The sequence below is a fragment of the Aphelocoma coerulescens genome, chromosome 3, assembly GCF_041296385.1.
Source record: "Aphelocoma coerulescens isolate FSJ_1873_10779 chromosome 3, UR_Acoe_1.0, whole genome shotgun sequence".
Classification (NCBI taxonomy): Eukaryota; Metazoa; Chordata; class Aves; order Passeriformes; family Corvidae; genus Aphelocoma; species Aphelocoma coerulescens.
The window spans coordinates 100,265,292-100,286,709 of NC_091016.1; the positions used below are offsets into that span (position 1 = coordinate 100,265,292).

Consider the following 21,418-nt stretch of genomic DNA (forward strand, 5'->3'; position numbering starts at 1 on the left):
TTCTTTTTCATTAAGAAGCAATGGATGCGTGAAGTGTTAATTTTATAACCTTTGCTGATTTTTGAACTCCATTCCATTGTCTGCTTTTAATATTTATTTGTTGAGAGAGATTGTGATAGCATTAACCCACTATCATTCCTGTGGTCATGTTCCTGCCTACTGCAAATATATGACAGGCCTCTCCAAATCTGTTTAGGCATGAATGGCTTTGATAAACAGCACTGAGACATGTCCTGGTTTAACCCTTGTCTTAGAATTTGAAATATTATATGAAATAACTTTCTAAGCATAGTTTACTATTCCTCCTATATGACTGAAAGATATTAAACAAATAAAAATATATTGTTCAATATAAAAGTAGATATTAACAGGAAGAAAACATTCTGGTTGTCCAAAAATGATTTTGTGATTAGCTGTTTTCTCATGTGAAGTAGATCTTGTCTACTGAAACAAGCAACTAAGATTGCGTTTATTGTTTCAAGTCAAGTAGTGGCAAGTTGTAATTTAGGGTTTTGTTGTTATTGCTCAAGGGAACTTGCAGACAAATTGTCAGTTAAATATCTTCAGTACCAACAGCAAAATTTTGGAATTCCTGATATCTGACACCTCTGAGAACAATAAAAAGAACTGATATTTTGCCTTGTCTTTTCAATTGCCAACTGCTTTTACCAAAGTGGATTCTTTCTTCCACTGAAATGAGATCTCGTTTGTCAAATTGCCATTTCTAAGTGTATTTCGATTTAATTTTGTTTCTTTTTTAGAGAAGGTACTTAGTATCTTATTTTTTAATACTTCACTCATCCAGAGTAAGCTGGTAAGAAATTTCGTAAGGTCAGTAGGTTTTCGTTATTTTCAGTAAGAGGTAGAAGCAAAGCCATTCCAGATCTAGGAAATTTCCTTAATCTTTGGGAATTAGGAAGGGAAGGTGGAATTATCATAGCTCCTACAGAGATTTTCAGGTTTTTTTCATCTTTTAAAACTAAATCGCTGCTTTTGAACCTCCATAAGACTTACTAAAAGATTGCAGTAAATTTAGTCTAAAATTTAGTGATTAAGCTTTTTCTTTTATGTAATGAATTTTGTTTAAAGTTCAAACATGTCTTATCAGTCATCATAGCAATGTTAAGAAGGTGATACAGTGATATATTGCATCTTTCCACTATTTGTTGATCACAAGAATATGAATGTTATTATAGCATATTACCACTATTTTGATACAAAGACTTAAAATATGTTTGCTATTTCAGGGTGACAGTGGACTACCTGGTTTTCCTGGATTACATGGGATGCCAGCACCAAAGGTTGAAGTTAAATATTTCTTGTTACAATATTCCTGTGTTTCAGCTTGCCCTGTAGTTTAATTTAAAGGGAAAACAAGTCTATATACAATACTATTTCAGAGCATTTGATGAATTTCTCAAAATGAATAGACATGAAGGTGTTATTTAGGGAAGATACATGCCATGGGACTTCATTACATAGATCTCAAACAATAGAAACACCTATTATTTCATTTCTTTTTTGCTCCATGGGATTTTATATTAATTCGATTTAACTACTACTTAGAGGATTCTTCATCACAAATAATGTTTTTAAAAAATAAAAACAATTATATGATTTTCTTGTCATTCTGCTTGAGTGACATCACTTTAAAGGACAGTTCTGGTCTATCACAGTGAGTTTAGTTCATGTGTGTATTCCCCAAAACAATTTTCCCTGTATTTTTTGCTCATTTATTTTAGTACTCAACTGAATTTACCTCTTAGTTTTTCCAAATTTGTGTTTTTAACTCTTCAAATAAGGTCTTCAGAAAAGGCCAGCCCTTTTCAAGGAGCTGAATTTTCCCTTAGGTTCCTGCCTATACTGAAGCAATGAGAATCACAAAGTGCCTTCTATAGAAAGTAGAAGCATTAAGCCTGCAAGCTGTGGATCATCTCACCATCAGTGTTGGACATTCTGGCCTTCTCCTCTAGGAAAGCTGGGCAAATTCAGGATTTGCATTTAAGTCTTGAGCATATCTTTTATATCACATGGAACTCTTTGCCGCCTTTGTGTCTGCTATACATGTATACTTTATATATGTATTTATAGATATATATCTTTATGTAACTACTTCTGTTTTAAAAATTAACTTGCTCACATACATTTTGTTTAGGGAGAAAGAGGCCCTAAAGGAGATCAAGGAGTGCCAGGAGTATATGGAAAAAAGGCAAGTGACTTTATAATCACAAATTAAAGCAAAATGCTGTTGGTATCTGTGATGGGGTGACCTTGACTGGCTGCCAGGTGCAAACCCCCAAGCACTTCTCTCAATCTCCCTTCTCAATAGTACGAGAGAAAAAATAAGATGGAAAAGCTTGTGGGTCCAGATAAGAGATATCACCTGCCACTTACTGTCACAGGCTACTTGGGGAAAATTAATTTAATTTATTGACAACTAAAATACGTTTGGATAGTGAGGAAAAAAAAACTCCAAACAACTAAATCTCCTTCTCCTCCACCCAGCCGTTTCCAGGTTCAACTTCCCTGCTTCATGGGATAGGAAATAGGGAGCAAGGTTGGGCAGTCTTTAACAGCTTCTCCCTGCTCTTCCTGCTCACACTCCTCGGCTGCTCCAGTGCAAGTCCTTCTCATGGGCCGCAGGCCTTCAGGGCAGACCCAGTCTTGCATGGAGTCTCCATGGGCGGCACCTTGCTACCACAGCTCCACCATGGCCCCTCCAAAGGCTACAGGGGAATCTCTGCTCCAGCACCCTCTTCTTGGTGTCTGCAGAGCTGTCACTTTTCTCCTCTTTCCTTACTTTATTGGTGTCATGTTTCTGTCCCTTCTTAAACACATTCCGCAGCGCCGCCCCGGCCGTGGGCTCAGCCGCGCCCTGCGGTGGGTGGTTGGATCCGGCTGGAACCGGCTGTGTCCGGCTGGGGCAGCCCGGCCTCCCCTCACGGAGCCCCCGCAGCCCCTGCTGGGACCCTGGGCATGGGAACCCCAGACAACATAATTCATATTTTTATAACATGTATTCACAGAGGACGTAATTCTTCATTTACAGCTCAGAAAAAATATTCACTGGTTTTACTGGATGTATTTACATTTAGTAATATCAAACACGCTCTTCTTATTTGGATACTTTGGGAACTGTCTTCATTCTGTTTGTGGATTGGTGCAATTCATTTTCACATAGCACAAAATGCATGTATTTCTTGTAAATATGCTTATGGGGTAACACACCATATATGGGGCATATGTAATAATTATATTGCAAAGAAGACTGTTTTTTAATACAGATGTACATATAACCAAACAAGAGAAAGGAAGAAGAGTTAGAGGAGTGAGGAGAGGACCACATGAAAGAGTGAGGCTGATAGTGGATGGGAAGAGAGATGTTTTAATCTGTAATTTATATAAAGCAGAGAGTATATTTTGGCCATCCAGTGTTTACAGCTATATTTTCACCTGTCCTTATATTTTCTTCATGTGTTTAGTCTAGAGTTTTAAGCAATTTGAAGGAGGGTCTGTGTTAGCATTTCTATAGTTTGAAGCATATTTTTGTTTATGTAATGGAGTTGTAGTTATTAATTGACAACTGCCTGTGTTAAGAAACAGATCTTCTGTACATTTTCAAAATAAGAAATAATATACATGAATTACTGGTTAAATATATTGAATTTGCAGCATAAACATTGAGCACTACTTACTTTTTGCTTGCTGTTTTTCTCAGGGTTCAAAAGGAGAGAAGGGCGATACAGGGTTTCCAGGAATGCCTGGGCGATCTGTAAGTTTTCTGAAGATGATTCGTCGTTAGCTTTTCCTTGTTAATTCACCTACTAATTACTGTTAAATGTTGCCACAGGGAGATCCTGGTAGAAATGGGAAGGATGGATTACCAGGCAGTCCTGGCTTCAAGGTATGTAGAAATGTATATGAATATCTTCATAAAAATCCTCAGTAGCATTGCTTTGGTGTAAACATACCCAGTTTATTCTGTGGTGAATTACTGGAAATTAAAATAATGTTGGTACTGGGAGATGTGGAAGATTACTGCAGTAATAAGCAGACTTCATTGTTTTCAATTGTTCTGTGAGCAGAGGCAAAGCTTTTATTAAGAGTGTATTAGTGATCATTAGAGATCACTATTATACTTTATCTCCCTTATCCTTTTGTATTTCTCGAACCCTGTGATTCTGTTAAAGAGTTTTATATACAAGCATACACCGGAGAATGTAATTGCTTTTGAAGGGAGCTGCAGGAAAATTAGGGGAAAGTACCTTCAGTGTTGGATTAATGTTTGTGTTTGTATTCTCTTCACTATGCAGTGCTGTTTGTATTTAACGTAGCCCAGTTTTTCAAGACAACTAGGTATGTGTCTACTGTAAAAAAGACAACAGGATCTGGTATTTCTATAATGTATGGCAGTCTGTGAGCTCACTGGATGTTTTGCTTGCCAAGTTGTTTGCACTGTTCCAATTTGTGAAAACATCGACTTTAGCGGTATCAGTTTTAAGTTCACAGGGAAAAGATTTTAATAATATGTGATGTAAATGCTCAATTGAATTGATCTAAAGAAGTTTTCCAACAGCAGCTTTGTTCCTATAAGATTTTTTTTTTTAATAATAATGAAATTATCTAGGGCTGCTCAAGATTAGTGTTCCTTCAGTGTCCAAAAGTGCAAGTGTACTTCTGAGCGCATTTGTCTAAATTCATATTGCTGTATTTGGAGATCTGGGTCTTCCATTTTGTGACCATGCTTGTGTAGAGCAGTTGGGGATGCAGCAGGGAGATATGACACAAGACCTGTGAGAGACCTGAAACCTTCCAGGCAGCAGCTGTCAATGAGGTGGATCCAGGGTAATGCCAGTGGAGTCTGGAGAGCGGATCAGCTCAGAGAAGGCAGACTCTTTGGTATCAGTTTAGTTGTGTACATAAAAAGCCTCTGGTGCATTTGAAAGGCATTAATGTCCAAAACATACTCAGGGAGCTGAAAGATATGACATAAGTCCTATTGAACGCCAGTGCCTTTCTGGAGCAGGAGTAGACGAGATACCATTGGGTATCTCAAATATGACCAAATGTCTGTGTGTGGGCAATGGAATTCGACTCCTGTTGTCTGGTCTGCTGAATCAATCCTCCATCAATTGTCCTGACTAGACTTCTGTTATCTGTGATATGAGTTTCATTACTCCCCAGGAATTTATTTCAAATGAATCCTCTCTTATTTTACATATCTATATATATTCCATATATATAGATATAGGTGTATCTATAGATATATACACACACACACACACAGATATCATTGCTAAGTTGGAGGAGAAATTCCTTCTCTGGTACTGTAGAAGATAGGGAAAAAAATTAGATATTAGATATTTTTTCTTCTCTGGTATTTGATAACATAGACTGGTAATAGTCACAGTTAACATTAACATAAAATTTTAACTCTCACTGGTGGTGATTTAGAGTGAAGCATTTTGTTGCTAAAGCATGGATTTTGAGAGTACTTGCATATGTTTTTATGCTTGTAAGCAATATACAGAGAATTCAGTATATTGTGTGAATGTGTGTACATTTAAACTGCAAGACATTTTCTGGACTATTCTCCTTATTATTGTACTACAAAAATATGACATGCTCATTAGTTTTTATTAATTTTATAATATAATAGTTAATAGAAGCCATATTTTTCATTCAAACATTTTGTTAGCCTGACTTCAACATCTGCTTGCTATAAAACATTGCTTCATTCTGGGTCTGTAATCAAATTCAGAACAGTAACAAACAGGCTGTCTTTGAAGGAAATTTCTGCTGGCGCTTTCCTGGTTTTTTACAATACCCATTTTGGGAAAGAATGTGGAAAAAACATGGCTTGAAATCCAGATGCTACCCATTGAAACTTCGAGTCCAGCTTTTATAATTTTAAGTTAATTAATGCCAGATTATTTTATACGTGTGTGTATATCTAGCTACATCTATATGTATATCTTTGCCTTTTTTTAATGTGCTTTTACTTCTGGAATTATTCAACATATCAGAATGCTTCAGTATCATACATACTTTGATAAATATTTGTGGTACTGCTCTATTCTGAAGTACTTTGAAATATTTTTTCATACCATTATTTATACTAACATCTAGACAGTAACAGTTTATTATTGTTTTATGCATTTTTTCTACCAGAAAAAACAAAAATTAACAGAAATTGCTGTTCTGAGTGAAAAGAAAATTGTCTCTCATCTCTTTTTGCAAACTGATAGCTGTCAGACACAGCATGAGGGAATATTGGATTGATGACCCTTCTTGCTGTGTCTAATACTTTTAAGGGATGTTTATTTGGTAAAGTCTCAATGTGTACTGGTTTTAAATTTTAATTATATTAAAAATATAATATTCTATTAAATATTATTTTATTATGAAAATAAGGGGCTTTTAAAAGTATGTTTTTGTTTTAAAGGGAGAAGTTGGGCAGCCTGGATCTCCAGGCGTAGAAGGACATCGAGGAGAGCCTGTAAGTGATTAAATTGCTGACATATCCTTATGTACAGATTTGTTCGTTTTGTTGGGTTTTGTCTTTTTTTTCTTTTCAGTTAATGGCTGTTATACTTCATGTTTAATTTGTGTTGGTTTGAATTGGTTGATATGTCCATTTCTTAAAAAGTGCTTGTTTATTTTGTGCCGTTCATCTTTAAATTTTATTTAATTAAAAGAAATAAACAAGCCCTTAAAGTCAAAGATGCCTTAAAAAAAGATTCTTAACCATATCGCTGTTGTATATGCTGAAGTATATATATACATTATAAAATTGTCTCATTGATTTCTGTCCTGTTGATGTTATGGTATAGTTAGATGTTAATAATTACTTACTTGAGGTAAGATTCTAGATGGGTCTAACTCTCATTTCTGCTACATGGTGTATCTTCTTTCATATACTTGTTAATGGCACTTTTAAAGTCCATTTTTTCCCTATGTGCCACTGCCTTTCCTTTGTCCAGTTTTACTGGCCTTTTACTTCCTTGCATCTTCTTACACCATATTATCTGCATGTCTGTTCTTCTTCTTGGCTGGGGACCATGCTGCTTCATTTTGCTTTGCTTGTTTCCAAAGACACCGTTCCTCTACCGGTATTTGGGCAACTCCTCAGGGCAGCTCGTTTTACCTCCTCTTAATATCTGATAGCTGGGCTTTGTCCTCTTTGTTTCCTCGTTTGGCTCTTTAAGGTCGGCAGACTGCTTGAAGCAGATGAGCCAAGATACAGGCTTTGAGTGCTGAGAGACAGCCAGCTGTCTTCAAACCATCAGTAATTCTTCTGTAGGCCAAGAGCAGTAAACGCAGCTCAGTTGGTGGAACACTGCATTACAGATGAATTACATTCTGAATTACATTTAGAATTGTAAAATAAGAAGATAGAGCTTTATACTGCAGAAATTTTGTGGTATTCAATGTAATGGGAGGCAGTCTGAGTTACATGATACTGAAATCTGATAGAGAGTTTTGATAATGAGGAGTCGGAAAAAGTACTTCCAGCGGAAAAATCCTCAAACTTTTTCATTTAAATTTTTTATACATTCACCAAAACCTCCTAACACATTTTGAGTAGACTGCGAAACACTGAGAAATCATGCCCAAGAGACTTTCTTCCCACTTGTCGGGCTTAAGTGAAAAACACACATAAACCCCTCCCTTGGCTTTATTTTTTCCTCTTTTTCTGCCCCAAATAACTGTGAGGTGTTTTAACCTTTTACAGTCTATGGTATCTTCATATGTAAGAAAGAATGTGAATGTTAATTTAATATAATAAAATACAACTGAAGGGATTTTGGTATATTGTAAGTTGATACACTGTAACAAATGTGTTGAATTCTCTTATTGTCCCTAGCCTTATTTTGTCTCTTCATTTTTACGAAAGAAATGTTAGTTGGTCATTGTGATTTTTTAAAAAATTAGTCTAAGAAATGGAAGGGAAAAGGCACTTCTAACCTAGGGAAAACTAAATTTTTAATACTTTAACAGCTCTCACTCTAGTGTGATAGCATTGGTTAAGTATGAACTGTATCTACTAAAGAAATACATTTTGGTTTCAAGTTAATATAAATGCTTCACAATATAACATTTTAAACAGCAATGTAAACTCATCTCTAGTGTCTCATAATTTTGCTTTAAAAGGAAATGAAGTGGTAGATTTAAGACATTAAAAGCACTAAGAAGTCTTTTAAAATCACTACAAAATAATACAGAGGGAGACTTCCAAAATAGAAACAACTACAGAAAATTTAAACAATTGTAATAAGGCAAGCCAAATTGCATTGTATGCTTCATTCATAATCAGTGGAGGTTCTGAAGAGTAGAAAGTCTACATGCTGACCATGGAATTGCCTCAAGGTCACCATTAGGAAATGTAAGGCACTGAGTCATCCCTGCTCATCTGCCTCTATTGCTGATGTAGCACCATCCTGCATGAGCAAACGCAGCGCTCCCATCTATTTAGGGCCTGGAGGAGCAAAGAGCAGGGCAGTTCAGTGCAGAAACATTGTGGTAAAAGTGTGTGTTTGGGTTGTGGAAACTGAAAGCTATCCTCAGCTGTGAGATAATGGGCTCCTCTATTCAACTGAGGGTAATTGTCTTTCACCTGTTGGAAAGTGAGCTGGATTTTGGGGGCTGTGAGTGATGTCTTGTGCAACTTACTGCTTCTGTTTCTTCTGTTGTTCCCCCAATGTGTATTTCATGTCTAACATGTAAGCGCCTCCTCTCGGCTCCTCTTCTGTGGAATTCAGTGTGATCTTCTCTGGTGGGATACCATTAGAGTTAGGGCAGTGGTGTGGAAGAGAGGGATTGATCTATGCTGTACCAGACAAATAGGCTGCTAAAGCACAAGAGAAGCCTTGGATGATACAGGTGAAGCTGGATGACTTTATATAATTAACCAGCCACATGCAGCTGTGGCCCTGGGACAGCTCAGCAGGTTGCGTGGATACCCCACCCACACAAACATACATGCAGACAGTTTTTATTGTTTTCATTCAGCCACATTAGTGTTAGACATGGCTTAATTTGTTAAGTTGATGATTTAAAAAATAGTCATCTTATGATCCGTCTTGCTTTAGCAAATAAAAATAACATGGTTGTGAAATGAATGCATCTTGAGACAACATCTAAGGAGCAACTGTCTAGAATGGAGAGCATGGATGAACTGAACTCCCATTACCTCCCATCACCTTTGAGATGTGTGGTTATTTTTTGGACAGAATACTTTCTGGTATATTATTACTCTTATTAATCCCCGAAGTTACAAACAGTAGAAGTAGGTTGTAAAGCTAAATAAATAATTTCAAGCTATGTGCTCGATTTCCCTCAGTAATACCATTTGGAACTTCAGTTAACCAGACTATCCCAGTTCTACCCACTCTGGAGAATAACATGTGACAGTGTGGACAGAATAATTTAGATGGGATTTAGTAAAGGTAGTAATCAAGCTTATTTTCCTGATGACAAAAACAGGACATGCTGTCACTTGAGTGGTTTAATGGCTAGTTATCTATCTTACTAATGACAGGCTGTTTTGATAAATACATTTTTTGAGGGACCAAATGTCTGTAGTATAAATAAAGATTTATTTGAGATTAATTTCAGCCTGACTGCCTTTTTTAACATAGGTAGGGTTTTTCAGAATTGGATTTCAGTGGAAGCTCCTTGTGTTTGCAATTATGCAGATGGGAACTCTGAAGTGAGTGCTTGTGGGTAAAGCTGGCAGGACATTTATAGCACTCTTCTAGGCCTAGCATATGCTCTCCTGCCACAAGTAATATGTCTGAGCATTTGCAACTGCTCATGTTTACTCTCCAGAAATCATATTTTTCAGAAATACATCTGCAAACACTTAAAATGGTAGAATTTTGTCTCAATATTTAGGTCACATCTCAAGACCTCAGATGTGGCCTCATTTGTGCCAGCGATAGCAGCATAACATGACTTTCAGCTTCTGACCTGACTCCCACTGTTATACCTGTGCTCCTGGTTTGTCTGTTGATCTTTCATAACTGCATCAGGAATGCCAGATACAGATCAATGCATTCTCTGAAAAAAATGTGTGTTTTATGCTAGGCAATGATAGCAGAATTCTTTTTGAAACCTGTTCAAGATACACTAAAAGGTACAACAGAAGTTGTACTGTCTTCATAATGCAGAAATCCTGAAAACAAACTGGTACAGCTAGGTGTCCTGTATGTTTGGAAAGTAAATATAAAGTTAATGTAATTCTACTGCATCTAATAGCTGTGCTGAGATTGATAGAAACAGGAAAAAAGGAAAGAAAATTCCTGACTTAGTAATACAGTAATACGCAGTACAAAGTTTGGGGTGTTTTTGGTACTATTATTTTCCTCTCTGTGTCATGTAATGTTTTGCTTGATGCACCTTATGTTGATGTTATGTAATTTTGTACCAATTTTAGGTACTAGGATGCCATTTACTCAACATTTGTATCTTGTATTTGCATTTACATACTGAGTTATGAAACAGAATAAAAGCAAACTTAAAAACTCTCTTGTATATTTGCGCAGTAGGCCTTGAGAAAAAAATTCCTTTCTGAAAGTGTTACTTTGTTTTTTAGGCACCTAGTCTGATTATTGTATTTCTACTTTTAATCTCTTCATAGATTAAAGCATAAAGATCCTCTTGTATTTCCAGTGCTCAAAAGATCATCTGTTGCATGAATTTATTACTTGTGGAAATATTCCACAGAGCACTAAATACTCCTTCAGATTTTATATCACCTTAAATTAGGCACTGCTATAAAATAGTGCTCTCTTTGTAAGTAGCGTATAAAAAAGAAATTATTTCCTACGTTTAAGAGGAAATTATGAGTTTTAATAGCAAATATATCAGTTTTTAAGAGAAAAGTGATCAGGAGACTCAACAAAGTGATTGGTGTGAGTCTATCAAAATTTTTAGTTTCTGATCTGATATTCATGCTTTTCTGCTAGTCTGAGATGCCTCGATAGTAGGAGCTGAACTCTGATGGCCTGCTTTTCAAAGGCTTCAGCATTACAATCATAAGGGATGTAAGGACTAGCATTTTCTCTGCAAATAATGTCTTGTGGGTCTCAAAAGAACAGCTATTTTTTTTTTTAAAATTCTGACTTTTAGCTGTAAATAAAAAAATAAATTGTTATTTAGGTGGGATGATTTTTTATACATAAACAGCTGATAGTGATGATTTTTGTAGGCATATTCCATTCATTATTTCTTTACAAGTAGGTTTGGTTAGTTCAATGTGCTTTTTAGTATTGATCCTTTATTCCTTCTTCTAATATCTAAATTGTCGAAGTAGACAGGGCAGAGGCTTGCTGATGACTTTCTGCGTGCTTGAGCTATATAACAGATGTTGTTAATCTTCCTCTTGCTTGAGAAAGGGGGAGATGACAGCTTTGACTGCACAATAGTTTCAGCAGTCATTTGTTAATTACATAGTGCTGTAAGCTCAAACATGTTTTTTAGACTGAATGGAGGTCTTTCTGTCAAGTGTAACTTCTAGGTAGCTGTATGTATTGAGCAGATTTTCAACCTAGGTTATCTTCATTCTGACTGACAAGTTATTTTAATTAAATTCATTCCATACTATAATTACAGAAGAGTTAATTGCTGTTAAGAAGATAAATATGAGATTAGTGCTGTAATGAAACAGGTAATTAAAAGACTTCTAGAACTTCAGGCAGGCTAATCTGAGTTCCTTTATTATTCCCAGTTGACAAAAATGATACAAGACATGACAGCATAGTTGCTGATCCAAATCGTATTGAAGTCAATGGAAAGATTCCCATTGAATTCAGTCTGGACTGGGGCCACAGTAAATGTTGTAATAAACTTGGACCCACTAACCTAATGCAGCTTGGAAAGTAATGCCTGCTTTTCTAAGTTGTAAAGCTAACAGTTCTCTCCCATCTAATTCACACTTTCTGCCTGTTCATCATGATTTCTAATTTTTAAACTTATAACCTCCCACAGTGCAATTACATTAATTATAATAATTTGCTATAATTATATTATCTTTTTTGTTTTTGTTTTGTCTACAGAGACTTGGGAAAGTATTTTTTGTTATTTTTTTCATTTAATGCCATTTTAAATTTGATAATTTTGGAAAATTATGTAGAGAAGAGGTGGCATGCCCTGCTAACACTTCTTTAAGATTGTTTTATAAATGAAATGTTAACAAAAGGAAATTATTTAAAGTTGTAAGGAAATATGAAAGGAGCTCTAGTTGTAAAGCCATTGTGGGCATGAATGGCATATGCTATAAGTAGTTATAAATGGTACTCAGAGTACTCTGTTTTCTGCTTGTATGCTGTAGTGACCTTTTATGGCTACTCTGCCACTTTTCTTATTAATTCATATGCTGATACAAATTAGATGCCAGCATTCCTTCCCTATTGCTGCTGTTTTGTGAACGTAGAGATAGAAATTCCTCTAACAAATGTGTTGTACAAATATAAAATCTTTCTATCAACGTGATGAGCTGTGTTACAATAAACAGGTGCTTGTCATTTGTTAAAATCTCTCTTAATAATTTGTTAGTCTTTTATAAACTGAGAGTGTTAAAACAGTATGATTCTGAAAGAATTGTCTGCAGTGAGCACTTAAAGGTGCAGCTTTGTTAAAGAGTACAGTAACTATCTTCTAAGCACAAAATTAGTGGTAGTGATGATTTATTTGTATTCCATGACTTGTTCAAATGAGCTAGACCCATTTGTACACAAAACCACGGGCTCTTCTGAAGAATCTGATTTCTTCTATGCATTAAAATAATTTGAGGTGTTTGTTGGAAATTTTCATGTAGAGACTTTAAGCTTGATATTATTCATCTTGGTTATCTGTACTAGAAAGTGAGCTTTAATTGCCAGAAGAAGTGCTTTGGCATAAGCTTATTCTGTCTAGAGTAAGACGCATGTTCCACCTATGTTTTTTCCCACTGAGGGAATGATGATATGTAGCTTGAGCCTTTAGCTGCCATGTTTTCAGCTTGGCTTAGGGGGAGTCTAGGGATCTGGTTTGAAACCAAGAGTGAATCAACTTGGTGGTATGGATGTATTCATTACACATCCAATATACTCTCTCATGGTAACACTCCCCAAAAACACATTTAAATGTTTGTCTGTTTAAATGCTTGTGCATTTAGGAAACTGGAGCCCTTCACATAAATTGTAGAGAATGCAATATGCATGTGCTTATAAACATCACTACCTTTTTTCTCAGTACCAGAAACTAGATTTTCTTGGTATTCATATTGCAGTGGGTTTTTCTGTAGAAATTGGTTTTTCGGCACTTTAACATTATAGCTATGCAATTTGACTTAATGTATTTTTAAGGGGGAAAACATCAGTTTACTACAACTGATTATCATTCAAAAACATTTCTGATGAATTGTTTTTGTTACTTTGGGCAAATGATGTACTGATAAATTTCAACTATATTAGTTAATGTACTACTTCTTGGACTGAAAAAAAAACATTCTAAAAAATTGGTGGACTAGATCAAATATAGATTTTTTTGAAAATTTGAATGGACAAATCCACACAACTGTAAATTGATCTTGTGTTCTTGATCAGAAATTTCTTTATTCTCAAGTATCAGTTAAAAGTGTATTTGCTGAATTGGCTTAAAATAAGAACTAAAGCAATATAACGTGTGTGTGTGCCTGTAATTGGTTAGTTCATCCTGCTGAGAGTAGCTAGTAAAGATCTTGAAAGTTAAATGGTAAAATGGAATAAAATATGTATGCCTGAAGTGCTCAACATTCACTTCCTTTGACATGTGATATTTAAAAAAGGACTCATTTGTATTCTTTTGGATCCACCTGATGTCAGTAGCAACATTTGGAGCATTCCTGAACTTGTGCACTAATTTCATTCAGCCAAGAAAGGCTTTTCTGAAGAAGGAAAGGCTTGAAGAGAATGTTTGGACTTGTATATGTTGTATATTGGGCTGGCATCTGACATGTTAGTGCCAGGAAAGTTGATGTTTATATTTCTGGTAGTCATTGTTTCGCGTGTGCCGATTTAATCTTTAAAGGGCAACATCTCCTCTTATTCTTGCTATACAATTTTCTTCTTTACATTTTATGACTTAGGTAAATATCTGCTGGGATTTCCACTGACTCTGAAGACCAAAGAGAAACTTCCCCCAGCTAATTACTATACTTAGAAACCAAACAGGGAGTAGAGTATGAATGAAGAAGACAATTGGTTAGAATGTAGCAGACATACATATTTATTATTTCAGTTGATTTCATTTGCATATTGCCGTTCTATTCTATGCTTCGCAGCATGTTTATGGTAAGTTACTGAACCACAAGTAGGAAGAAGTTTACCAAAAGGATGTTTGACTTTCCTTCCTCTGATCCAACTTCAACAGAGTAGTAACAGTGGACCCAGTTTTGTAGCTAGTCATCCTTCTTCAACATGGGAGAAGCCAGAGAAAAAATTTGTTGTACCTGAGTCCTAAGAAGGTCTGAGTTACAGCCTCCTTGAGAACTGTGGTCAGGGTAGTGATACAAAACCCTCTAGCTGTAACTGCATCAGAACTCTAAGTGCTGTATCTGGCATCAAATCTACAGCCTGCATTCTGAGAATTACCCAGAATGGCTTTCATTTCATCTCATACAGTCAAGTAGATATATTTAGTCTATTTCTTTGATATGATTTTTTTCTACAGTGAAAATTATATCTGCATTCAACCCATCATTAAATACTTGTCTCAAATAGTAGACAAGTATTTATTGATGGGTTGGTAATTTTTGTTCTGGCTCTCTTAGATAGTTTAGATATTTGGATTAATTAAAGTTATTTTAATTGAAGCCCTACAGAAAATACTCAGGAGAAAAAGAAGCAAACAACTTACAGCAGGGCTTCTTTGTTAGTTTTGTGTTCAAGTGGTAGTTGGGCTGTCAAAGTAATTAGTTACTTGTTGTGTTTCTTGAGTGACTGTCTTGGTCAATAGCATTGCATTATTCTTGTCCACCAAGAGCTTTAAACATGAAATTGAGAAGCTGATACTCAAGTCTCAAAACCTCAAGTAAATATAGTGCTAGAAAATTAGGGGAAATTTGTATGGTAAGTGTTTTGTTCTTTAATCCTTACATGCTAAAATCCTTACATGAAATTGAGAAGCTGATACTCAAGTCTCAAAACCTCAAGTAAATATAGTGCTAGAAAATTAGGGGAAATTTGTATGGTAAGTGTTTTGTTCTTTAATCCTTACATGCTAAAATTACTCTGAGTTGAAGCTATGGAAAGTCTTGTCAGAATACAGTCTTAGCTTCTCATCCATAACAAAACAAATCAAAACAAAACAAAACACCATGATCTTTAATCAGAGTGAATTTAAATCCATTTGCAAGATTTAACCATTATTTTGGTTAATATTAAGAAGAAATATTTTAAGAAGAAACCTTTTCCTCTTACTGTGCAAATTGATTTTTTTTGCTTTAGTAGTTAGTTTTAGTAATGAAATTTAGTCTTAGTGATTGCTGAATGAGTCAAGGTGTTATTTTCTTTCTTTGTGCTCTGGAAGGGTTTGGTGCCAGTCTTTGTTCCAGCTTTTCTTAGCTATTTCTTAAACAGGTAACAACTGCCAAACAGATGAAGACTAAAGGAATTATCACAGAACTGTTTCTCTGGGAATGGATAGGAGTATGTAGAAAATGATTTTTTTTTTCATCTGTTATTTACTGCCAGATTGTCAGAGCTTTTGGGACTTTCTTAGCCAAAAATGCAGGCTGGCCCATCCTGCTTAATAGCCAGCAATGGACCAATTCTGTAGGAATTTTACAGTCCCTTTTGGAACACAGTCCTGCTGCATTCTGTGACCAATTTCACAGAACCCACCAAAAAAAAAAAAAAAAAACCAACCATGATTTGTTAAACTTACTGCTAATTTAACTGAGTGGTTCCCTACTATGGGAAAGGGATGTGGCTGAAAAGTCTGTCCTGCATCAGTGTGACCTGTGTGAACAGAGCTCTTTGGTCATGTGTTGGGTGTAAGGAGCAGAGCAGCACTGGGTGCCCTTCGGGGAGGCTATGCTGGCCTCAGCCTGCCCTGTCTTATGTGTGCAAGGTGCTCAAGTGCTGTGACCCATCATAAGTTTTTCTCCATAATTTAAGTGGTGGAGAAATTTTAAAGCATTTTGAAGGCATGTAACTGCTTGAGTATCAGTGTCTTTAAGTGTCAAATATGGGTCAGTTTGTCAGGGTTTAGAAGTCTGTAAGATTTCTAGACAGACTGGATGTTGGTTTTCACCGTCTCTAAGGCTGGTGCTAGCATGATAGGCAGAGGGAGGCCATCATGGTGTCACCTGAAGGGCTGGGAGTTCAATTTTGTCTGCCCACCTTTGGATCCATGAAGATTTGGCAAGTCTGACGTTCATACTCTTTTGAGGATTCTTTACAAGAAACAAGAGTAACACCGATTTCAGCCTGTGACAAGATATACAGAGTTTTCATTTTCTGTTAGTATTTCCAGCTTTCAGATTATAGTTTCCAAGGTCTGTGTTGTTGGCAGTGCAATAAGGGTCACTCTGTTCCACATTAAACATGTGTGTTTTATTGCTAATAACTGATTTGCCAAAGAAGTGTTTGAAAACTGTGGTCTTATAACTGCAAAGATCTTGGTAATGCTTTTTCCTTTCCTGAACCTAATTTAAAGCTGCTATGCTAGTCTGGTGCATAGTCATTAGGTCTGTGGGAATGCTTCTTTGTATGTAGCCCTTTTTTTTTCTTTCATCAATTGCAACTACTCAGTAGTAGCAGATTCAGCTTCATTGAATTTCTTTCCCAGTTTTATACATTATCCAAATTTGGTTTGTGTCTTTCATTCTATTAGGATTATCAAGGATTTGCTGTAATCTTTTAAAAAGTATTTTGACTGTTGTACTTTCATCCAAATGATGTCTTGGCTTGTACTTTTTTGCATGCCTCCAGTAAATCTCTCATGTATCATCAAATAGGCTTTTTCAAGTAAGGATCATTAATACATAAAGAGTTGTATTTTTCAGGTGTTTAAAGGGATCATGGGAACATGTGGATAGATAGATATCTTTTTTGTATCTTGTTCTATTGCTGTAATTCATGTAATGTCCTTTAGGGTCTTCCCAGAATCAGAATTGCAGATTTTTCAGAGTAGAAGGAACCATTTGATTGAAACATAAATCAGAGAAGTCACATATGCTAGAAAAGCCATCTTTTTATCAGAAGAAAATAAGATAATAAAGAGAGTTATACTAATGTTCTTTACATCTACCTGGGGAATTGACTGCAAAGTAGTTTGCTCATAACAGAAGAGCCTTTGGAAATAACTCTATAATTTCACATCTTCCAGAGAAGAGATAAAATTTTATGATTATGGATATGTTACCTGTAGCCTAGAAATTCCTACTTTCCATAATAGGGCATCCTGTCCTAACAGGCACAGAAGAAATGGGAAATATTAAAGACAGTAGCAGAAAATGAAGAATAGAAATAAGCTAATATAAACTCATTTCAAGACTTAAAATAGGTTTTGTTTTGTTTTGTTTTAGAAAAAGGTCTTCTGCATGGTTTCTTCTACTGTTTGCAAGCATAAAGTTAAACATAAGGGGGACGCAAATAATCCTGGTACTAGCTAGAAAAAGTGGGAAATATTTTGAGAAATGTAGCTTGTGTCTTAAGTAAAAATGCTTACATCTAGTTAAAGTGTATATAAGGCCCCAGGCAATTTCCTTAATGGATTTTTTGTGAGGCTGCATGGAAGAAAATCCATCTGTTTAATATAATCCAAAACAAAGACACCTCATGATTAATGAAAGCTACAAGAAAATTTTTCCAGGGATTGTGAAAACATTTTCCTCTTACAGTTGAATCCATTCTATCTGCCAGATATTATCAAGGAATGGAAGATTTATTTAAACTGCTGAAACTGGAATAAAAGAGAATATTTATACAGAATTTTATAACTATCATAATTGAGGTTCATCATCACAATAGAAACAAATTAATGCTTTTGGGTGTTCTGAAGTCCCAGCTGTGCAGGCTGCAGCTGAGGAAGACTGCATCCAGGGCTTTAGTTGCATACCAAGATGAGCTTCATTTTGCGATGATACTGAGACAGAAGTAGACATCGAGGTGTGTGGGATTTGGCTGCCTGGGCGTTGCCACCAAGAGCCATTGGATTTGTGTGAGGACAACTGCAGCATCTGGCACGCACGACACAGTTTCTAGAGCAGAGTGACATCTTTTTCAAAAGGTAGATCTCCTATCCCACAGCACCTTCAGTGACACTAGAGATTATTTCAATTATCTATATGGCATTCAAGCGTCACTTTAGGTCCTGGCATTACTCTGCATAGCCTTCCCAGGCCTAACCAGACTTTAGAAACGTGATAGGCTTCTAGGTACACATAGGTGACACAGAGTGGAAGATAAATGATTAAACAAGCAACAGAGGCTGAATAAAGAGTAAGGAGAGTAGTCCTTACGCAGTCTCAAAAAATGTTGGTTAGCTGCCAGACAGGTAGGTACACAATGACATTAGCATTTAGGCACAAACTCAGCACTATGTGATAGAACGGGAGGTAAGAATTTTTAGATTAAACATGATTTTAAACCAAGGGATTAGATTTGCTAGACTATCCTGCTGGCTTTAAATTTCATGTGATTATAGCACTTTCTGATTATGGCTAAAATAATGAATAATATTACAGGCTTTTATGGGGTAAGGGAAGACTTCCCATTTAAGGCAAAATTTCAAATAAAGGAGGAAGACATTGGAATGAAGGTAATTGAAAAAGTTGGATTGATGATGCTGAATGAACTGAGGCAGTGCTTGCAATTAACTTAATTTTTAAATATGTGTCCTGGGGTGATGTTAGGAAGCCGCTTCATTCCTTAGCCGTCCGCTCAATGCCCAAGGACGCTGTGCCTTTAGGACGGGCCCGGGGGGCGGGGCCACGAGACTGCGTGCGGGGCAGCTGAACGGCTCAGCCCCACAGCTCCGGGGGCTCGCAGGGCTTTGGAGGGAGTGCGCCGGGAGCACTGCGCTCCTTTTTGGGTTTCGTTTTTGTTCTGGCTGGCTGGGAAAAGGTTCTGTTGGTTTTCTCGTGTTCTTTTTCCCTTCCCTTGCCTCACTGCCTCCCTTCCCTCCTTGCTGGTCCAGGGAGCCTGTGGGGGTGGTCCTGGCGGGCCCACGGGGCACCCCCGCTGGTCTGAGCCCGGGTGTCTGTTCTCTGTCCGGGAATTTGTTATATTTTGAGGGTTTTTTTTATCCTGTTCTACCCTATTTTCTTTGTGTGTCAATAAACAGTTTGGTTTCTTTTTCCCACTTTCACTTCTTGTGACCCACTTGTCTTATTGGAGGAAAAGGGGATGCCCTTTCCTCCTGAAGTTTTGTCTCCAAAACCGAGACAATATGAAGAAACACTGAATAAACCTTACATGAAGAAAAAGGGGAGCAAATTAACTGATTCAGAAGTATAGAAATGCTTCAACTCTTACAAGGACAGAAATCAGTAAAGCACAGGAGATGGTTTGGTTTTTAGCTATTCTGGCTAGAAATATAATGCTACTTTCTGTTGGCATTATAGCTGCCTACGTGATACATACAAACCATTTAACATGCATTTTTGGGAAAGACAAGGAAAAAGAAACTTTAGAATTACAACTCCTTTTCACGTTATATATGAACAAAGTGTGCTTGATAGCTTTGCAAAGGACGTCGCCAAAGGCAGTTTTTTTTTCTATAGGCCAGTGAATCATGAATTATTCCACAGCATTGATTCTATTACTCCCAGTGGGTGGCAGTTTTCCCATTTGTAGCAGTTCCAAACATTGTTTTTCCCTTAGTGGCAGAAAAATTGCATGATGAATGTGTTTCATATTAAGTTTTGATTAAACACAGGCATTTGTGATAATTTTATTTGCAATATACTCTCCAAAAAAATAAAATCTTTGTCTTAAAAATGGTGTAAAAATAATTGCTTTGCCTCATACTTTAAAGTAAGAATCCATTTTTTGATAATTGAAGGTTTCTTCGACAGCTTAGTTAGTGTTATGGCATCTTATTAAACATTACTTCCTATTAAAAATGTCTTATTACTCATGGGGCTAAAAAAAAAATATATGCTCAGATTCTGGGGATTTGTATTGTGTATGAAATCTCTGTTTGGGAACAAGACACATTTCCACAGCTTGAGTTGGCTTTTGACTTAGAAGTTAGGTAAGAAACTCTTAATACCTAAACGGCCTTTTAACCTTGTCTTCTGAGAAGGTGCAAATAATTCTAATTGGCATAACCAGAGATTACCCATGTAAATGGAAGTAATAGTTTGGGACAGATAATGAGAAGAAATCAGTTTTAAAATTTTAGTTAATCTGGAGCTGATCCTACAGAAATTAGTTTTTGTAATTATTGAACCATGGAAGCTACACAGAAAAATAATTAGTGGGGAAATACTCATTCTTCTCCTTTTATACCAGCTGACATGTGGAGAGTAACTGAAAATCTCCACCCCATGTACTCTGGAAATCACTTACATCAGCATAAGCAATAGATGCATTCTTAGCTGAGTGAATGTCAGTGAACTGTAAGAGAATTTTAAGGTCTGGACCAGCTCTCACTGACTTAAGGGCCTAAGTTCCACATACCTCAGTAGTGCAGAATCAGTCAGAAAGGGAATAAAAACCAGAAATATGACTTAGTTTTACAATTGCTCTTGGAGTTTTGTCTTTCTTCATCACTGATATAAAATTAAATGTCTTGTACCAGCAATTTATTTTAACCAAGAAAGATCAACCCAGCTCAGCAGGACATTGTGTTTTTTCTTCTAGGCATGCTTATATCATGGTAAATAATTTGTTGTGTTGGATAAGTGTGTGGCACTGTCTTCTCTGAGCCCTCCAAATTGCACAGAAGTGTAACTATGGAAAGCTTTGGTACATTCAGGACAACAAGGTTGCTGCCTAGTGGGATGCTTTTTCAGCATATATGAAATTCTGGTTTATATTATGGGTACAGACACCCATAATTTGGTTTTATATTTTACAGCTACAGAAATGAATAACTACATTATTATTATATTAAATAATTATCTTAAATAATTATATTGAGAACTCACAGATAGGTCTGGAAGTTCCTAAATGTGGTGACAAATGTGCCCTATTTCCCATCTCATTATTTGTGCAAAAGATCTAAGAAGGTTTTGCACAAAAGAAGAGTTATGTAACATAATGTAAGTGAAAGCCTCAGTATGAGGCATTATTTTCAAGTTCTTTTTATTACATTATTTGATCTTTTCTTTTCACGATAGATACATAAGAATTTTGATGGTCTGTAAAATTCTCAGGATATAATTGTTAACTCATATGCCACTGACCAATGAACTGTTTCTGCTTGTATTTATTTACTAGAA

General features: G+C 36.2%; 1 protein-coding gene across 4 annotated transcripts in view; it reads left to right on the forward strand.

Annotated features, from left to right (window-relative positions):
* The window catches only part of COL21A1 (collagen type XXI alpha 1 chain), a 95,856-nt gene that overhangs the window by 49,330 nt on the left and 25,108 nt on the right, over positions 1-21,418 (forward strand). For all 4 annotated transcript variants that reach the window (XM_069011409.1, XM_069011410.1, XM_069011411.1 and 1 more), the window contains 5 exons: positions 1,248-1,301; positions 2,156-2,209; positions 3,719-3,772; positions 3,851-3,904; positions 6,446-6,499. In XM_069011409.1, the coding sequence (XP_068867510.1) occupies positions 1,248-1,301; positions 2,156-2,209; positions 3,719-3,772; positions 3,851-3,904; positions 6,446-6,499 (270 nt within the window). The remainder of the gene's footprint in view (positions 1-1,247; positions 1,302-2,155; positions 2,210-3,718; positions 3,773-3,850; positions 3,905-6,445; positions 6,500-21,418) is intronic.